Source organism: Microcebus murinus, chromosome 32 (genome assembly GCF_040939455.1).
Source record: "Microcebus murinus isolate Inina chromosome 32, M.murinus_Inina_mat1.0, whole genome shotgun sequence".
Lineage (NCBI taxonomy): Eukaryota > Metazoa > Chordata > Mammalia > Primates > Cheirogaleidae > Microcebus > Microcebus murinus.
The window spans coordinates 4,330,624-4,350,525 of NC_134135.1; the positions used below are offsets into that span (position 1 = coordinate 4,330,624).

At 37.9% G+C, this 19,902-nt stretch overlaps 1 protein-coding gene across 4 annotated transcripts in view; it reads right to left on the reverse strand.

Moving 5' to 3' along the window:
• Nucleotides 1-9,630, reverse strand: part of ZNF677 (zinc finger protein 677) — a 28,649-nt gene extending 19,019 nt beyond the window's left edge. Inside the window, exons 1-3 of one of the 4 annotated variants that reach the window (XM_075998945.1) lie at nt 9,578-9,630; nt 8,133-8,290; nt 6,239-6,309 (exon numbers count right to left, since the gene is read on the reverse strand). In XM_075998945.1, the coding sequence (XP_075855060.1) occupies nt 6,239-6,253 (15 nt within the window). In that variant the 5' untranslated portion in view covers nt 6,254-6,309; nt 8,133-8,290; nt 9,578-9,630. The other 3 variants (XM_012757829.2, XM_075998946.1, XM_012757830.2) reach the window with 3 other exon arrangements.
• Nucleotides 9,631-19,902: the final 10,272 nt, after the last annotated feature.

Below are 19,902 nucleotides of genomic sequence, written 5' to 3' on the forward strand. Positions count from 1 at the left end.
ATTCCTAGACAGAGCAACTAGAGATGAAAAAGAAAAAAATAGTGAAATCAAAAAGGGAGAAATAGGGGGGGAAATGGGCATTTATTGAAACCTTAAAATCTGTACCCCCATAATATGCCAAAATAAAAAAAAAATTAAAAAAAAAAAAGGGAGAAATATAATTTTATCTATTTTCAGATGACATATTAGATGTAAAAAGTCTAAAAATTAAAAAAAACCCGCCAGAATAAACAAATTCAGTAAACTTATAAGACACAACATCAACATGCAAAAATCAGTTGTGTTTACATGTACTCACAACACTATGTGAAGAAAATTAAGAAAATTATCCTATTTTCAATAGCATCAAAAATAAAATACTTAGGAATAAATTTAACCAAAAGTTTTAAAAAAATTATTCATTCTTTGCCTTTTTTTGTTTTGTTTTTTTTGAGACAAGGTCTTACTCTGTCGCTGAGGCTAGAGTGCAGTGGCATCATCATGGCTCACTGAAACCTCAAACTCCTGGGCTCAAGTCATCTTCCTGCTTCACCCTCCCAAGTAGCTGGGACTATAGCTGGGCACCACTATGCCCGGCTAATCAAAAATTTTTTGTAGAGACAGGGCCTATCTTGCTCAGGCTGGTCTTGAACTCCTGATCTCAAGTGATCCTCCTGGCTCAGCCCTCTAACATGCTGGGAATACAGGCAATGAGGAACCATGCCTGGCCTAATCTTTGCCTTTTAATGGAGAGTTCAATACATTTACATTGGCCGGACGAGGTGGCTCACGCCTGTAATCCCAGCACTCTGGGAGGCCGAGGCGGGCAGATTGCTCGAGGTCAGGAGTTCGAAGCCAGCCTGAGCAAGAGTGAGACCCCTGTCTCTACTATAAATATAGAAAGAAATTAATTGGCCAACTAATATATATAGAAAAAATTATCCGGGCATGGTGGTGCATGCCTGTAGTCCCAGCTACTCGGGAGGCTGAAGCAGGAGGATTGCTTGAGCCCAGGAGTTTGAGGTTGCTGTGAGCTAGGCTGATGCTACGGCACTCACTCTAGCCTGGGCAACAAAGCGAGACTCTGTCTCAAAAAAAAAGAAAAAAAGAAAAAAAAATACATTTACATTACAGTAACTACTGATAAAGAATTTACTTCTGCTACTTTGCTACTTGTTTTCTGTATCTTATCTTTTTTTGTTTTGTATTTTTTTCCTTACTTCCTTCTTTGTGTGTGTATACTATTTTTGGTTCCCTTATTTCCTTTTCTTCATATTTTTTAGTTATTTTCTTATTGGTTACCCTGGGGATTACGATTTACATCTTAAGCTGATAATATTTAAGTTTAAATTTATACTAAGTTAGTTTTAATTAACAACTTCTGTTCCTATATAGCTCTACCTGCCTCCTTCATATTGTCAAAATTATTTCTTTATAATTTTATAGCTAGTAACAGATATGTGACTGTTTTACACACATCTTTTAAAACATATAGAAAAAACTGTACTTAAAATAAAAAAACAATATTGACTTTTATATTTACCTACATAGGTAATTTTACCAGTGTTCTCTCTTTGTTCTTACGGCTTCAAGGTACAGCTAATGTCCTTTCATTTCAGCCTGGAAGACTTCATGTGGGGTAAGTCCACTAGTGCCAACTCCCTCAGCTATTGTTTACCTGGTAATCTCTTAATTTCACTGCCAATTTTGAAGGATAGTTTGCCTGATACTGAATTCCTGACGAATATTTTTTTCCTTTCCAACTATGAATATATCATCCCACTAATTTCAGGCTTCTATAGATTCTGATGAGAAACTGGCTGCTAATCTTATTGAGGATTCCTGTACATGGCAAGTCATTTCTGTCTACTTTCATGATTCTCTTGTCTTTCCACGGTTTGATTGTGCGTCTTCCTGTGGATCTCTGAGTTCATCACAACTGAAGTTCATTGAGTTTTTGGGTACATTGATTCATGTTTCTCATACATTTTATAGGTTTCAGTTTTTATTTCTTCAAATATTCTTCCTGCCCTTTACTCTTTTTTCCTCCCAAAATTCTTATCATGCATACATTGATATACTTCATGGTGTTTTTTTTTTTTTTTTTTTTTTTGAGACAGAGTCTTGCTTCGTTGTCCAGGTTAGAGTGAGTGCCGTGGCGTCAGTCTAGCTCACAGCAACCTCAAACTCCTGGGCTCAAGCGATCCTACTGCCTCAGCCTCCCGAGTAGCTGGGACTACAGGCATGTGCCACCATGCCCGGCTAATTTTTTTTATATATATATCAGTTGGCCAATTAATTTCTTTCTATTTATAGTAGAGACGGGGTCTTGCTCTTGCTCAGGCTGGTTTTGAACTCCTGACCTTGAGCAATCCGCCCGCCTCGGCCTCCCAGAGAGCTAGGATTACAGGCGTGAGCCACCGCGCCCGGCCAACTTCATGGTGTTTTAAAGCTGCCTTAGTCACTTTTATTTTTCTTCACTTTTTTTCCCCTTTCTTCAAGATAATTTCAATTAACCTATGTTTAAGTTTGCTGATTCTTTACTTTGACTGCCCATCGGTGGTGAAACTTTAAAGTGAATTTTTCATTCCAGTTTTTATACTTTTCAGGTCCAAAATTTCTATTTCACTCCTTTTTTATAATTTCTGTCTCTTTATTGATATTCATTGAAATATTATTGTCCTGCTTTCATTTAGTTCTTTGTCCATGGTTTCCTTTAGCTCTCTGAGCATGTTTAAGATAGTTGATATAGGCCGGGCGCGGTGGCTCACGCCTGTAATCCTAGCACTTTGGGAGGCCGAGGCGGGCAGATTGCTCAAGGTCAGGAGTTCAAAACCAGCCTGAGCGAGACCCCGTCTCTACCATAAAAAATAGAAAGAAATTAATTGGCTAACTAATATATATAATATAAAAATCAGCCGGGCATGGTGGCTCGTGCCTGTAGTCCCAGCTACTCGGGAGGCTGAGGCAGGAGGATCGCTTGAGCCCAGGAGTTTGAGGTTGCTGTGAGCTAGGCTGACACCACGGCACTCATTCTAGCCTAGGCAAGAAAGCGAGACTCTGTCTCAAAAAAAAAAAAAAGAAGATAGTTGATATAAAATCATTTTTAGTAAGTGTAATATCTGTGCTTCCTCAGAAACACCATCATTAAATCAGTAATCATGCTTCAAGTTTCCCAACCTGGAGATATACTCAGGTAGCTGTAGTAAAGTTGGACTCTTCGGAGGCAGCCAATTTGATATTCTTTTTTTTTTTTTTTGTGAGTAACTTGAAATTTATTCCAATTAAGCAAAGCTTTGTTAAGTTACTGAGAACTGCTATTGGGAAACATTGCATTTTATTGTATTCTGAGACTTTGAAACTTGGCTCATCATCTTTAACATATTTAGTAACTCTTAATATGGTGAGGTTGAAAGTGCCTCAGATTTAGAATTGAACAGATTTGGGTTCAAATCCCAGCTCTGTCATATATTAACAGGGTAAACTTTAGCAAAAAAATTTCTTAACCTCTTTGCAGCTTAGTTTCTTCATCTAAAACATATGATAATACCTTTATAGGGTTGTTATGAGGAATAAATAATATATATAAAATATTTGGTCTACAATGGTTACTTTAATCAATATTAGCTTTTCTCTTCTGCTATTTGGTTAGCCAAAACACCTGTTTTTTAAAAAAATAGATGGATATATTCCTGAATAGATAGGAATTTTGTGAGATGGATGGGAAGTCAGGTTAGAGTCAGATTGTGGAAGATTGTGACAAAGAGAAATGTTCAGGTTTATTGTAAGGTCCGTGGCCAAGGGAAGTGAAGAGAAGGTGTGCCCCGAGTCGCTGGGCTCCTCTGACCCTGGGCAAGTCTTTCTCGTGGAGCCAGGCATATAGTAGGCCCTCAGGAACATCTGTGGACTCAATGAATTTCAAGCATTTAGTGTGAAGCATTTCCTCATTTTTGCAGGAGTCTGAGTCCATTTGAAAGCTCTGGTGCTTGATGCAGATATACCCTCTCACACTCTTCTCTTCCAGAAGTTCTTTCCAGGCCAGGCTTGGCCAGTGGGCTGGCACAATGGGCTGCTCTTGCCTGGGCCCACGTGGCTGTGGCCCTCCATCTCACTACTTCAGCCGTGGGCCCAGGATTTTATTGGATTCTTTTTTTTTTTTTTTTTTTTTTTTTTTTGAGACAGAGTCTCGCTTTGTTGTCCAGGCTAGAGTGAGTGCCGTGGCGTCAGCCTAGCTCACAGCAACCTCAAACTCCTGGGCTCGAGTGATCCTTCTGCCTCAGCCTCCCGAGTAGCTGGGACTACAGGCATGCGCCACCATGCCCGGCTAATTTTTTTTTTATATATATATCAGTTGGCCAATTAATTTCTTTCTATTTATAGTAGAGACGGGGTCTCGCTCTTGCTCAGGCTGGTTTTGAACTCCTGACCTTGAGCAATCCGCCCGCCTCGGCCTCCCAAGAGCTAGGATTACAGGCGTGAGCCACAGCGCCCGGCCTGGATTCTTTTTTACCTTCTGGTCCCCACCAGTATTCCTTGTCTTGTGGCACCTTCCTCCATCTGCAAAGTGTGTCACTCCAGTCTCTGCCTCTGTTATCACATTGCCTTCTCTTCCTGATATTCTTTAAAACAGTGAAAAACTATACAAGGTCCATGTAACTTCATTAAGAAAATGCCCCAATGAAGAACTAAAAACTCAAGTTATCCCTATTTTACTAACATAAAAACAATACCAAGACATAGTATCCAATTATTTAAATTTGCAGAATAAAATAACACAAAAAACATTCATTAAAGAATACTTTCTAAAATCACAGTGTGATATATAAATGTATTTTTACTTCAGTATGGCGCTCACCAGCTGTGAAACCTTGCCCACAGCTGGCATTCATAGAATCTGTTTTGCTCTTGTGTGATGAGGAAAGCTTTAAAGCACTGAAAGCTTGTTTTACTTTACACGCAGCTTTACTCGTAATGTAAATCAGAATAGGTAACATATACATATATGTTTTTATTATGTTATTTTTAAATGTTCACAATTTTATTTTGATAAATAAAAAATCAGAATTAATTCTAATGAAAGCTGTAAAAGTAAAAGCTTTTGGCTGTCGACTAAAGTCAACACTTGGCTGTACGCAATCATCTGTGACTATCGACTACAGTTGACGCTCGTACTGAAGTGGTTAAGACTTGCACTGAAGAGTATGAAGATGGTGAAGTGATGGTGGACCACATGATGTTTTACTTTTTAGTTCCTAAGCAACATTGTGTGAAGTTTTACCACAAAGATATATTCATCATCAATGTTTAACACAAAATAAATACAATATTTAATAACAAGTAGTGTAATCAGAATTTCAGGAAGGAGCACTTCAGGAAGGAGAGGACAGAACAATCGATTAAGAATATGACTTTTACCTGGGAAAGTGCCATTCCCTCCTCTTGTTTCTTTCCTCTTTCTCTGGATTTCTTTCTCACGTAAGATTAGTCTGTGTGTCAGAATTTGGCTCTAGTCTCTCTGATGACGGAAAGTTCTGTTCTGATATCTTGGCTAAATGACAGCCATTTTTTTCTAAACACCTGCTGCATGAGAATTCCTAAATGAACAGCAGGGTCTTCATGAAATGGATGCATTGCAAATAATTTAAAGAACCTCGTGCTATTAGACAATTAGGTTGATTCCACATTTTAAAACCAATTACAAGAAAAACTGCCTCTGTCTAATTTCTATGTCTGAACTTCCCATTCAATTCCAAATTATTAATATTTTGGAGCCAGAAACACACTATTCAACTGTTTAGTTTCATCCAAATGCTTTATAAAATCAAGCAAAGCAAATTTCTCCCATCAGTCTTCTTTTCCAAAGTTTTCCAGGTGTTTGTGCACATTAATAAATCACTTACATATGCAGTTTCTTTAATTCTGGTTTATAAACAGCTGAAAGGGCACCCAGATAAGGTCTGTAAACAGTCTCTACCACCCAATCTCACTGACACCATGGAGCCTACTTACTCCTCATCTCCAATCCATCCCTGGGAATAAAACCCTTCCCAGAACAATCATCTAAATGGAACCTCTTCCAAAGTTCCATGTTTCTGAGTCACAGTGAGATGGAATCTACATGGAGATGGAACTGAGGAAAGGCCTTAGGTATGAGTATACGTGTTAGGCAGGACACTTCAGAATCAGAGATTAGCAAGTCCAAAACGTGGCATTTCAGGAAGGAGAGGACAGAACAATCGATTAAGAATATGACTTTTACCTGGGAAAGTGCCATCCCCTCCTCTTGTTTCTTTCCTCTTCCTCTGGATTTCTTTCTTATGTAAGATTAGTCTGTGTGTCAAAAATATATTGTTTAATGCTTAGAATCAATACACACCTCCTTCCTCAGGCACAAGTACACACACAAAGGGAAAACTGTAATAAGGAAAAAAGATGGTCTTTAGCTTTCCACTGCAACAGAAGGGATTCAAGAACAATATACTCCTACATGGAGACCAATAAGTAAGTTCTTCCACCCATTTCTGCAAAAATCCCTCCCCTCTTGGTAAAACCCATACATTCTCCTTCAACTGCATTGTTTTTTCTCTATTTGACATCTAGCCAAAGAAAACTGCATTGTCTAAGTTCATGGCCTCTCCCTGGGTAGTCAGTATACAATAACTGGTGGGTGTGGGGGAAACAAAAGCCTGTCTCTTTCCTCAGTTTGGAACAATTCTGAAGAGCCACCCCGGCTCCAGAGCTCCCTGTTGTAGCCATACTGATTAGTTAAATTCTTGTCGGGAAGGCAAGGGGAAACCATGCAACAGTTTAATGCCAGGAGATGACACAATCAAACTTAAGACTTACTCCTGATTCGGAGAGGAAGAAGCTGAGAGGTATCTCTCTTGTCTCTGAGCCTATGTTCCTGCCTCTTTCCTAGTGGTTTGCATCATTTTTGGAGGACTAAGACCCACTTAAGATTCTAATTATAACTGGGCATCCACTCTCAGAGAATTGCAACATGCAGACACCTGCTCAATTTTGAAAATCATTTCAGGAATGCCATTTTTTCAGATTCAGAATTTCTGGTCTGTTCCGTCACCTCTGTTACAGGTGGGTACACTCCTGAATATGTCTGAGTTGAGCGAGCGGAATTCAGTTGTGAATGAATTCTGAAATGATGGCCTGGATAGGGCAGTGGGAAGAGTTTGTCCTTATTCCAGATTACCCTTCATACTTCTGAATAGGAGAAACTTCTATTTGATGGGTTTAATCAATCCCAAGCATTTAATTCCTCCTTTCCAGAAAAATATTTAAAAAATATAAAATTACAAATACTTATTACTCTTGGAAAGCATGAATGGGGAACCAGCTGAGGAGATCAGTTCTGAGAAATCTTCTCATCATGAACAGATAGGCTCTGTTAGGAAAAAATTCCACAGCAATCCTGCCCATCCTTCAACATCTTGCACAGAAAGGACAAAGGGATCTAGAGGGACATCTATTTAGTTGGAGACTTTAGCTCAAAGCTGACTAATTAACAGATCACAGAAGGGAAGCAAGAAACTGAATACAATGGATCCTTAACCACTTCGGTAGGAGCATCAATTATAGTGATAGCACAGATGAACCCGCATAGCCAAGTGTCAACTTTAGCCAACAGCCATGATATGAAGGCACACAGCTGAGTGTTGAATTTTATTGAATTGATTTTTCTACTTTTTCATTTATCAAAATAAAATTGTGAACATTTAAAAATAAAGTAATAAAAACATATATGTATATGTTACCTATTCTGATTTACATTACAAGTAAAGCTGCCTGTAAAGTAAAACAAACTTTCAGTGCTTTAAAGCTTTCCTCATCACAAGAGCAAAATGGATGCTATGGGTGCTGGCTGTGGCCAAGGTTTTGCGGCCCTACCGAAATGGTTTTAAACAACACAAGGGTTAGGGTTGCCTACATCCTAAGCAATCAAAAATATGCATATAACTTTTGACTTGGGCAAAAATTATCTACTAACAACTTCCTGTTCACTGGAAGCCTTACCAATAACATAAACAGCCAATTAATACAGATTGTGTTATATGTATTATATATGTATTCCTACAATAAAGCAAGCTAGAGAAAAAAGTGTTATTAAGAAAACTGTAAGGAAGGGAAAATATATTTACCATTCATTAAGTGGAAGCAGATCATCATAAAGGTCTTCATCCTCATCATCTTTACATCAAGTAGCCGGAAGAAGAAGAGGAGGGGTTGGTCGAGCTGTTTGAAAGGTGACAGAAGCAGAAGAAAATCCCCCATACGATTGGACCTGCGCAGTTCAAACCTGTGTTGTTCAAGATCCACGGTATTAAACTAACTGGTTAAACTAGATTTTCAGTCTTGATTTTGAATCTTGTGTCTAAAGATTGTAAACAACCTTACAGTGAAACAATGTGAAATCAGTTACTAAATACCAAAAAATAGTTTATATATGATAAAGAGTAGATAGCATTTAAATCTCATAATCTGAACAATACATTTAAGAAAGAAAATAATTTGGAAAATAGTTTGGAAATTCTTTAAAAATCCAGTAAATTCTGAGATTAAATTTAAAACAAGTTTAAGTACAAATTTAGAAAAGAATGACATGAGCCACAAAAAAAGGAAGAGGGTACAATATAATTAATGTCCCGTTTAGAAAGCACCATGTGGTGTCAGAGAGGCTTTCCCCATTTTTTGTACTCTTCTCTCACAAGATCAGAGAAAGGGAAGACGATACTGTAGAATTAAATGAGGTAAATCAGTTAACCCTCTGGCTGAACAGTGTATACAAATGATATTATCATCTGACACAATAATTAGAAAACGCAGAAGCCTCACACACCTGATTTTGCACTTCTCATTCTCTTCTGCATAATTCAAAAAATTTACCAAACTTTAATATTATAGAGCCACACATCTGTACAAGTTAATGTTCCATATTAAATCATTTCAACACTCACCTGGATTTGGGTCCTCTGCTTTCTCCGCTACTAGGCATTCTTTACCCCTCTCTGTAAATGTCTCTCTCCCTCCCCCCAACCATTTCTGTTTCCCTTTCTCTGTTTCTGCTCATTTTGTTTCCCCTCCTGTATTCTTCCACCTACAGCGTGTGTGGCCTGCTGCAACCCTGGCTTTAATCCCTGCGGTTCGGTTCTTTCTCCTGAAACGTTCTGACTGCCCTTTAACTCCGTATATTTCTCCCTCTTTCTCCATTTGTTTCCTCTCTGTTCTCCCGGAAGAGGGGAGAAGATATTGAAAATATTATCGGGCGCGGTTGGGCAGAGGGAAGGAATAGGGAGTCAGAAAGGGGTTTTCAGCAGGAAAACGACGCTGAGGGTGGTCAGTGGCAAAAAAAGGTCGAGGCTGGTATCCGGTACTCGCTTCAGAATGATTTTAATCCGAAATGGACGCACACCTCTGGACCGGCTGGGAGTGACAGGACTCGGAAAGTCTTGGAGCCACGCCGCGAGAGCGACGGGCAGGATCAGGGGTTTTAACCTACAGGGCGACCCCGAAAGCCGGGTAGTGGAGTATGGTGACCTGAGGCCCTCAAGCGCAGGCTTGAACAGAAAGACTGAGGCTCACTCACCTGAGCTTGCCAGTCGCCCCGCGGGATCGCTTCCGGGTCTGCAGGAAACAGCGCATGCGTGAGACTAATTGGGAGGTGGGAGGGGCCTGGGCTGGGCGGAACTGGGCGGGGAAGGGCCGGGCCGGGCCTGGTGTGCTGGGTCCCGGCGTCCCCTCCGGTCAGTCCCCGCGTTCCTAGGTCTGTCTTTTCTCCCAGCGATACATCACCCTTCGCTTTGGGGTTCCTTGGAGTCTCTTTGGTGTCCTTTGGAGACTGGCTAGGTGAAAAATTAGAGACGCTTGGGTCACTTAAATTGGAAGCAGAGATATTCCTGTCAATTTGAAAACGGTTTACGTGAAAAGTTTTTTTTGCGAGCGGTGGCGGCGCGTCCAGCGCTGGGACCCGGGGAGGGTGGCGACGTAGGGCGAGGGTCGGATCCGGGAACGTCTGAGACCCGGGACAATTGGAACTTCTTACTTAATTAAGCAATATCTGGAATTGTCCGTAACTAGAATAAGATGCAAAGCCGTGCCTGTGTTTTTTCACTAAGTCCCATTGGAACCTAATTTTCTTTTCTGTTCCCTTTTCACCCTGGAGGCAAAGATGCACCTGGGGCCAGGCCACGGGTTGTGGGGGTGGAGGGCTGAGACTTTGCTTTAAAGGAACTAAAGTTTCGGCTGGTATCGATATAAATTCATTTTTCTTTATTAAAATTTAATTTGTTATTCTAATCCGCACTTCTTGTGATGAATTATAAACCTAGATACCTTTGAGATGTACTGGTTGGCATCTGCATTTTGCTTAAGTCATGAATTACTAATGTTATTTGAAAATCTTTATTTAGTTGTTTGGAGTTTTTTTTTTTTTTTTGAGACAGAGTCGCTTTGTTGCCCAGGCTAGAGTGAGTGCCATGGCGTCAGCCTAGCTCACAGCAACCTCAAACTCCTGGGCTCAAGCAATCCTCCTGCCTCAGCCTCCCAAGTAGCTGGGACTACAGGGATGCGCCGCCATGTCCACCTAACTTTTTCTACATATTTTTAGTTTTTCAGCTAATTTTTTTCTATTTTTAGTAGAAACAGGATCTTGCTCTTGCTCAGGCTGGTCTTGAACTCCTGACCTTGAGCTATCCTCCTGCCTCGGCTTCCGAGAGTTCTAGGATTATGGGCATGAGCCACTACACCTGGCTTGGAAGAGTATTTTTTTTTTTTTTTTTGAGACGGAGTCTCACTTTATTGCCCAGGCTAGAGTGAGTGCCGTGGTGTCAGCCTAGCTCACAGCAACCTCAAACTCCTAGGCTCAAGCAATCCTGCTGCCTCAGCCTCCCAAGTTGCTGGGACTACAGGCATTGGCCACCATGCCCGGCTAATTTTTTGTATATATATATTAGTTGGCCAATTAATTTCTTTCTATTTATAGTAGAGACGGGGTCTCGCTCTTGCTCAGGCTGGTTTCGAACTCCTGACCTCGAGCAATCCGCCCGCCTCGGCCTCCCAGAGAGCTAGGATTACAGGCGTGAGCCACTGCGCCAGGCCGGAAGAGTATTTTTAACATGAAAATTAAATTACGTAAATTAGATATTTTAACCTGTTTGTTTTCTATATCTGAATGCTTTGTGTCAAGTGGAGATAATAAAGTTGGCTTATAAAAGTTTGCTTTGCTTTTAACTAATGAAATATTAATTTTGAAATGTTTTCAAAAATACTTGATAAGAATGTGTATTCCTTTATATGAACAATGAAGATAAATAGTAAAACTAGTTTTTTAAATTTTCAATAGTATCATTTACACCCCTAATAATTTTTAATTTGAAATTGCAGAGTTAATAGCTCCTTTACTGTTTCCTGTGAAAATTTTGAAGGTGGTGCTGGCTGGAATTTGATCCTGTCAGCTCACTGCTGTGTACATGCTGCAGAAGTTTCTAACAGATTATTTCCAATAAAAGGCACTTTTCTGTTTTCCCCAAAACTAATACCAGTTTCTCAAACTTTTAAGTTTTTGGTGTTTTTTTTTTTTTTTTGTCACCTAGTATTTTACCAAGGTTTTATTTTTTTAAGTAATTGAACGCTTGAACTCAGATTTAAACTTTAGCACATAAATTTTTCTTGGGGAAGAAAACTGAAACAACACTTCTTCATGTCCTCCTCTCTCTCTAGGCTCCCAGGGCTGAGCTCATCTCCCCTGAGCTCTGCTCACTCCACTGAGACCTACTTTGAAATGGACTCAGATTAAGGTCCGCTTTATACCATTTGGTGCTGATATCTGAACTACTCAGCTAGTTTTCCTTCAGCCCCTTCTATCCTCACATGGGGGCCCCCAACCAGCATTTTTTATCAAATATTCTACTTGCATATTTACACATAACATATACTTGGTAATTCTGATCAAATGAAGTGGTTTTTTTGTGCCAGACTGGAGGCTCCCCTACTGCCCAAGCGAAATTGAGTCTATAAGGTGATATTGGAGTAAACCAAGTCTGTCTACCACCTCTTTGGGTCTCTGTTTTCATAACTGGGAATTAGGTCTAATAGCAGGTGAGGGGTAAAAAACAATGAGAGTGCATTTTAGTATATGTTTTTGAAGAGAAGAAGGATGTCAGGAAGGAATTTTGAGCATATTATGGCTCCCAGTGTGGGAAACTTAGGCAGGCATTTGTCCTTTGGTTTCTGCTGAGATCCTCCTGATGTGCATGTACATTTTTTTATGATGAAATTGCATTTATTTATGGGTGTATAATTTAATGTTCTAATGATGTGGTGTTGCAGGTAAAGAAAACAACAATCCAGAAGTGGAAAGTGAAGGTTTTCCCTTTTCTGACCCATCCATTATAGTAAATAACCCATTGAGATGGCCAGGGTAAAGGGTTTAAGGAAATGTGTTCCTTAACTTTAAAAATGTTACACTGCTTAATGAAGTACATGATTTATATTGGGAACAGTTTTGTAAACTAGTTAAATAATGTGGGTGGTAATATGTTCCCCTTGATTATTCCTTGTTTGATACTAGCTTTGCATCAACATAATCCCTTCATTAGTTTGAACTGTATCCTTCCAGACCATTTTATATACATTTAAGGTGCAGGATAGTGCATATAGTGATAACATTCAGTGCACTGTTACTCTGTAATAATATTTTACATAAATACTGCCAATTGATTGTCTTAATTACAAGTACTTTCTGGAGATATTTTCTAATAAAGCATATGAATGTACTAGAGTTTAATAATTTCCTCATTTTAGACTTTCAATGTTATTGAATTTTTATACAATAGCTAGAATGTGCAATGGAATCATTGTACTTTTTGGATTTTTAAACGTGTATTACGTGGGTGTCTCTGAAAAGTGGCACTGATGGCTCATAGGATATACTACGGTAGTTATATCTTACTACATAAAGAATTACCCCTAAACTGAGTGGCTTAAAACTACAAACTTCTGTTATCCCACAGTTTCTGATAGTCAGAAAGCAGGGGGCAGCTTCACTGGGTGGTTCTAGCTCATTGGCTTTCATGAGGTGGTGGTCACTCTGTCGAGCCCACTGCCGTCATCGGAAGGCAGTTGACTTCACATCTTCAGTTTTCTTCTGAAGACACTTCGTGGGAAAACAATGAACATATTAGAGAATGACTCCATTATCATCTTGGGAAATAGAACACTCATGGTCAACATAAATGTAAGAATATAAAGGGGTTCATTGAAATATTTTATAAACTCTACATTTCAAATATCCAGCAAATACATATACTCATTAAAAATTCATTTGTTCTTATATCCTGATGTGTAGTGATCACTGGTAATTGAAACACTCCCTGATGGAGTATGTTTTCTAAGTTAATTTACTAGTGACAATTTATAAGGGTAAAAAACCATTTTCTCAGTGAATATGGTTTTATTTAATTTTAAATATGTTGTACCACATTATCTTATTTGTATGTGTTATATTCTGAAATAAACCCTTCTCAGTCATGCTGAATATTTTAATTACTTTTTTATATATAAATTCATAACAAATCTTATTTCAATTTTTTGTTATCAGGAATATTATAGCCACATAACGTCTTTTCATAGCCTTCTTTGCTTTTCTGTTTTGTAAAATAGATTGGGAAGAAGGATATTGAAAACGACCTAAACCTTGAAAACATGGGAGGATAATCCTGCAAAATAATCATAAAACTTCATTAATGTCTCAAAGTATTTAAAAGTTATATATGGCTTTAAAAGTTATAATTATTTTAAAAGAATTCAGTTTTGGTATTCTATATTTTAGAAAAGTGAAGGGTGGATTGTGTTAGTCTCTAGAGGTTTTATTAGAAATATCTGTCAAGTATGTTCATATTTATCTACTATATATTCTTATTTGTGTCCATGTTTTTTTATCAACATTGTGGTATCCTTTTTATCAATAATTTTATTTTATTCAATTTTTATTATATTCTACATAATTTTCTTTAAAAATTTAAAATTCACATTGTGCTGCTTTACTTCCATTTAGTTTATGTTTCTTTTTTAAAAATTCCAGGGCTGGACATCTAGCTCATTAATTATACAGACATCTGTTTTAGTCAGGAACTTGTAGCCATCTCATTTCTCTGAGCTGTTCTTGAATTAAAAGCATTGCATAGTGTTGATGTGGTTTTGTCACTGTTTTTTAGTTCAAAAGATTATAATTTTTCATTAGAAATATTCACCAGCTTTTAAAAAGTTTTTAATATGTTAATATTCTTGAATATACAATTTTACAAATATGATTAATTAAACAAACATCTGTCTTATTAATATTTGTATTTGTTAAAAAAGTTTCTCATGGTCTGATTATTTTTATTCTGTATATGCCAAAAATATGACACAGTTTCAATATATGTCCATTATATCAAATTCATTCATTGTATTTACAAATTGTTGAGTTCTTTTTTTACTTTTTTCTATTTTTGTTTTTTTTTGTATTTTTTTGTTTCTTTATTTTTAAATTGTTGAGTTCTTAATAAATTTCAGTGCTAATCTGACAATAAGCGAGATAAATTTCTTAAAGTTTTTGTTCCTATGTATGAGGGATCGTCCATTTTATTTTTCGATTCTGTAAATAACACTGAATGTTTCAAAGGACCAACATGCATCCATAAATAAGCATTCCATGGCCTTCACCTCAAATGCTCCTCCCCAGCTCCTCTAAGCATTCTCAACAGCCCCACTAGACTCCTAGACTCATTGCCCCAAGTTGGGAACACAGGCACCCCCTGGAAGCCTTTATGTTCATCAGGTAGAAAATATTCTACCTTCTAAAATCTGTTTTTTTTTTCTAACTCCCATATTCATGGGCTCTGACTTAAATTTTTAATAAAACCTCCTGATTTGTTTCCCATGTACACTTTGCCCTAAGTAGGTCATTCTTCCCATTTTTACCTGGAGATATATATATATATATATATATATATATATATATATATATATATTTTATTTATTTATTTATTTTTTGAGACAGAGTCTCACTCTGTTGCCCAGGCTAGAGTGCCGTGGCATCAGCCTAGCTCACAGCAACCTCAGACTCCTGGGCTCAAGCCATCCTCCTGCCTCAGCCTCCCGAGTAGCTGGGACTACAGACATGCGCCACCATGCCTGGCTAATTCACACACACACACACACACACACACACACACACACACACACACACACACACTTTTAGTTGTGCAGCTAATTTCTTTCTATTTTTTCAGTAGAGACAGGGTCTTGCTCTTGTTCAGACTGGTCTCTAACTCCTGAGCTCAAATGATTTGCCTGCCTCGGCTTCCAAGAGTGCTAGGATTACAGGCATGAGCCACTACACCCAGCTGTGGAAATATTTTTAATATGCTACTGCCCTATCCCAAAGAATCATATATTTTAGCTGACTCATTTTGCTGTCAGGACTTGAGATAAACACAAAACCTGGTCACCAGTGTTCTACCTTGTGTAATGTATTATTTTCTCTCCAGCTCTATCTAGGACCACTTGCTACAGAGCCATTATTTTTTCATTTCATTTTCTTGACTAATCATCAGTCAGGCTTTTCCCATTTGGTAAATTCTTCTCACATTTCTCTGCTCAATTACTTCTTGGATAGTTTTAATTTATTGGGCTTAAAGTTAAACTTATGTAACTTTCATTTGACCTTTTATCTTACTATAGGATATAAAGACTAAGTCCACTTATCATTTTAATAGGAATTTCCATTTCCCAAATACCAACTACTAATGATATTATTCCCATTGTAATTTTTATTGCTTATTGGCCTTTAAAAATACACTTTAGTATATTTCTGAATTTTTTACTTCACTTGTCTATCAGTCTGTTCATGAATCAACATATCTTACAGGGCTAGTCACCTCATTTTGTTTATTTTTTAAGAGAATTGTGGCTCATTTGTTCACTCTTCTGTTACATTTTTTTTTTTTTTTGAGACAGAGTCTCACTTGTTGCCCAGGCTAGAGTGAGTGCCATGGCGTCAGCCTAGCTCACAGCAACCTCAAACTCCTGGGCTCAAGCGATCCTCCTGCCTCAGCCTCCCGAGTAGCTGGGACTACAGGCATGCGCCACCATGCCTGGCTAATTTTTTCTATATATATTAGTTGGCCAATTAATTTCCTTCTATTTATAGTAGAGACGAGGTCTCACTCTTGCTCAGGCTGGTTTCGAACTCCTGACCTTGAGCAATCCGCCCATCTCGGCCTCCCAGAGAGCTAGGATTACAGGCGTGAACCACTGCGCCCAGCCTTCTGTTACATTTTTATTGATACTTAATAAATGTACATCCTATAAGATTTTTGCAATAATGTTGCTAGTTCCAAAAATTAATGGATGGCATCGATATTGGGATCAAATTAAAGGTATAAATCAGCATAAGGATAATTGGCCTTTTTATAAAATTGAGTTTTTGTATCCAAAAACATGATATGACTTTCCATTTGTTTATATCTACTTTCTTATATTTCAGAGAATGTATTATTGTTTTCCTCATATAAGCTTTACACATTTTTGTTATTTATTCCTAATTAGTTTATTTCATTTTGTAATTGCAGCCCCTCCCACCATAACTTGTAAATAATGTTTTTTCTACATAAGGCTATTGTTTTGTGTATCAATCTTATATTCTATTAACTTACTAAATTATTTTTGTAGTAGATATTTGTAGTAGATTTTTCTCTCAATTCCTTTGTGTTTCTAGATGTATAATTACATCATCTGCACACATGGTTTTACATCTTTGTTTTCAATTCTAATGGCATTTTTTTTTTTTTTTTTGAGACAGAGTCTCGCTTTGTTGCCCGGGCTAGAGTGAGTGCCGTGGCGTCAGCCTAGCTCACAGCAACCTCAAACTCCTGGGCTGCAGTGATCCTTCTGCCTCAGCCTCCCGAGTAGCTGGGACTACAGGCATGCGCCACTATGCCCGGCTAATTTTATATATATATATCAGTTGGCCAATTAATTTCTTTCTATTTATAGTAGAGACGGGGTCTCGCTCTTGCTCAGGCTGGTTTTGAACTCCTGACCTTGAGCAATCCACCCGCCTCGGCCTCCCAAGAGCTAGGATTACAGGCGTGAGCCACAGCGCCCGGCCTCTAATGGCATTTTGAAGTGACTAATCCTCCAATACAATGATGAATGAATAGAACAGGTGATCATGTGTTTTTAATGTCGTTTTCTGACCGTAGTGGAATCATCATAGTGCTTCTCCATGACTGAGATGAAGACTTTGTCAAGTTAGGAAAGATCCATCAATTCCTAAATTTGAATATTTTAATTTAATATCAATACACATTGAATTCTTCCAAATACATGTTTTTGAAGCTATGAGTAGGATCCCTTGATTTCTCTCTCTACAAATATGAAGAACTATATTAATAAATTTCCTACTATTGAATCATTCTTGAATTTCAGACATAAACTTTATTTTTATGTTATTTTTCAGCTTTTTGCTATATTTTAGGTGTTTCCATCTGTAAGCATATGTGAGGTCTTTCTGTGGTATTCTTTTTGGTACCAATTTTAGGATATTTTAATAATGATATTTTGTTTAATTTGTAATAATCATTTGGAAATTTTCTTCCTCTTTAATGCCCTTGAATTGAGTAAGTAGCACTGGCTTATGTAACATTTAGAAGAATTGAAGGCTGGGCGCGGTGACTCACGCCTGTAATCCTAGCACTCTGGGAGGCCGAGGCAGGAGGATCGCGCTCAAGGTCAGGAGTTCGAAACCAGCCTGGGCAAGAGTGAGACCCCCGTCTTTACTAAAAATAGAAAGAAATTAATTGGCCAACCAAAAATATATAGAAAAAATTAGCTGGGCATGGTGGCACGTGCCTGTAGTCCCAGCTACTTGTGAGGCTGAGGCAGGAGGATCGCTTGAGCCCAGGAGTTGGAAGTTGCTGTGAGCTAGGACTGACACCATGGCACTCTAGCCCAGGCAACAGAGTAAGACTCTGTCTCAAAAAAAAAAAAAAAAAAAAAAAGAATCGAAGACTGCCTGCCAATCTGGTTCTGGTGCTTGTATTTGTGAGGGACACACAAACTTCTCCTTTTCCTGTATGAATATTGTTCTGTTTAGACTTCCTATCTCTACTGAAGTCAATATTGGTAAAGTATATTTTCCTAGAAAATGTCTATTTCATCTACATTTCCTAGCTAATTTGTATTGAGTTGGAGAAATAAGAGAAAATATTTTCTGATCAATATTGACACCATATTCTTACTTTTGTGCTTACCAAATTGAAAATCCTTCTTGGGTAGTTTGCGTGATTGTATTTTTCTGCCCATAAGTTAACTGATAGTGGTACTTAGGGGTCTAAGGATTAACAAAGAGTTAAATTGGGGATAGAAGAAATTCTTATGGAAGCAATGAGTTCCATGAGAATCCAATGAGATACACGAACTTCTGTCAGTCCTCATGAAAATGGTCAGACTTCAGTGTTTACTGCCGCTGCCATGAGAGATCCTGTTTGCCTCCACGAATAATGGAAAAGAGTCTCTCCCAAAGATTCCAATTGTCTCTTTGGATATGCTCAATAATAAAACTTTTAATCGATTCTGGGAATTAAAAAGTTTTTCAGAACTGTTCTCAGCTCCCCAAGCGTGACCTGGCATGGCTGCTACATGTGAAATGATAATTGCAGTTCTGTGGGGAGGTGAGGTCACAGAATGGCAAACCCATATTTCAGGCTCTGGCTCCCTCCCCTCTCAAACACAGTTCGGCTGTCACGACCATCGCATTGAGCTCACAGGCCTGGCAGCAGGAAGGAGTCTGGTACTTTCTATCTCAGTTTAAGAGACATAGTCTGTAAGGAAAAGAGGTACATCAGGAATCTGGGTAGGTGTCTGGAAAAGAAAATCTTCTGGGGTAGAAACTTGTCCAGGGGAAGAACTCCAAAAGAAGGAGGAATAATTCCTGAGGCATGAGCTGAGCTTGTGGAGAGGAACTGGCGGTCTGAGACCCTAAATTGACCCATGACTGCTGCTAATGTGATTTCATGAAATTCTCATTGAGGAAGTTCTTTGTGTTTGATCCAAGTGTTATGAAAATCTGAATTGTAATTTTTTTTCCTTTTTTCTGAAGCAGATCACAAGAAGGGCAGATGAATTGTAATTTTAAAATTAATCTATTTAATACAGTATACAGAAGTCACAGAAATATTTTTAAGAATATAATAGTTATTTCTGTAAAAGCCATGTGCATGGAAGCTCCTTAATGAATACAATAGACCTAACTGAATTATCTATCGGAATAAACACTGTAACTGAGTAGTGATTGCCGAATTATTATAATTATTTTTCAGTAATTTGGATGTGACATGCTTAATGGAGACAGTAAATGTGTCTGCCTTTACTGAAAATATCTGTGGTCTGTTGACCATGGTGAGACTATTTTTCTTCTTGATATTAGGGAAAGGCCTGTAAGAAGAAGTTGACATCATAATAGCGGGTTTCAGACAGCAAACAATTAAGGACTTAATTTAAACATTTTAATTGTAAATGAATAAATTGATTATAAATATAATCTCATTAGGAAAAACAGTGGTTTTAAGGCTTTTATGTTTCTTGTTATATTTTCTCTGGTTTAAAAACCAGTTATTCCCAGTTATTCTGTGATGGGTGCCATTGTATTTTTGGTCCATGCAAAAAATTAAATGAGTTTTTCTGTTGTCATCCTAGCATTTATCTACATTAAGTAAATCAAATTGGGTCATATAAAATTATTCATTGCATCTACTATTTATTCAGACCTCTGAATATTCATTTATAAATTATATTGGTCTGTAGAATACTTAGACAAAAATGGGAATTTATCAAGCCAAATTTATAAAGTAAAATAAATTTTAAATA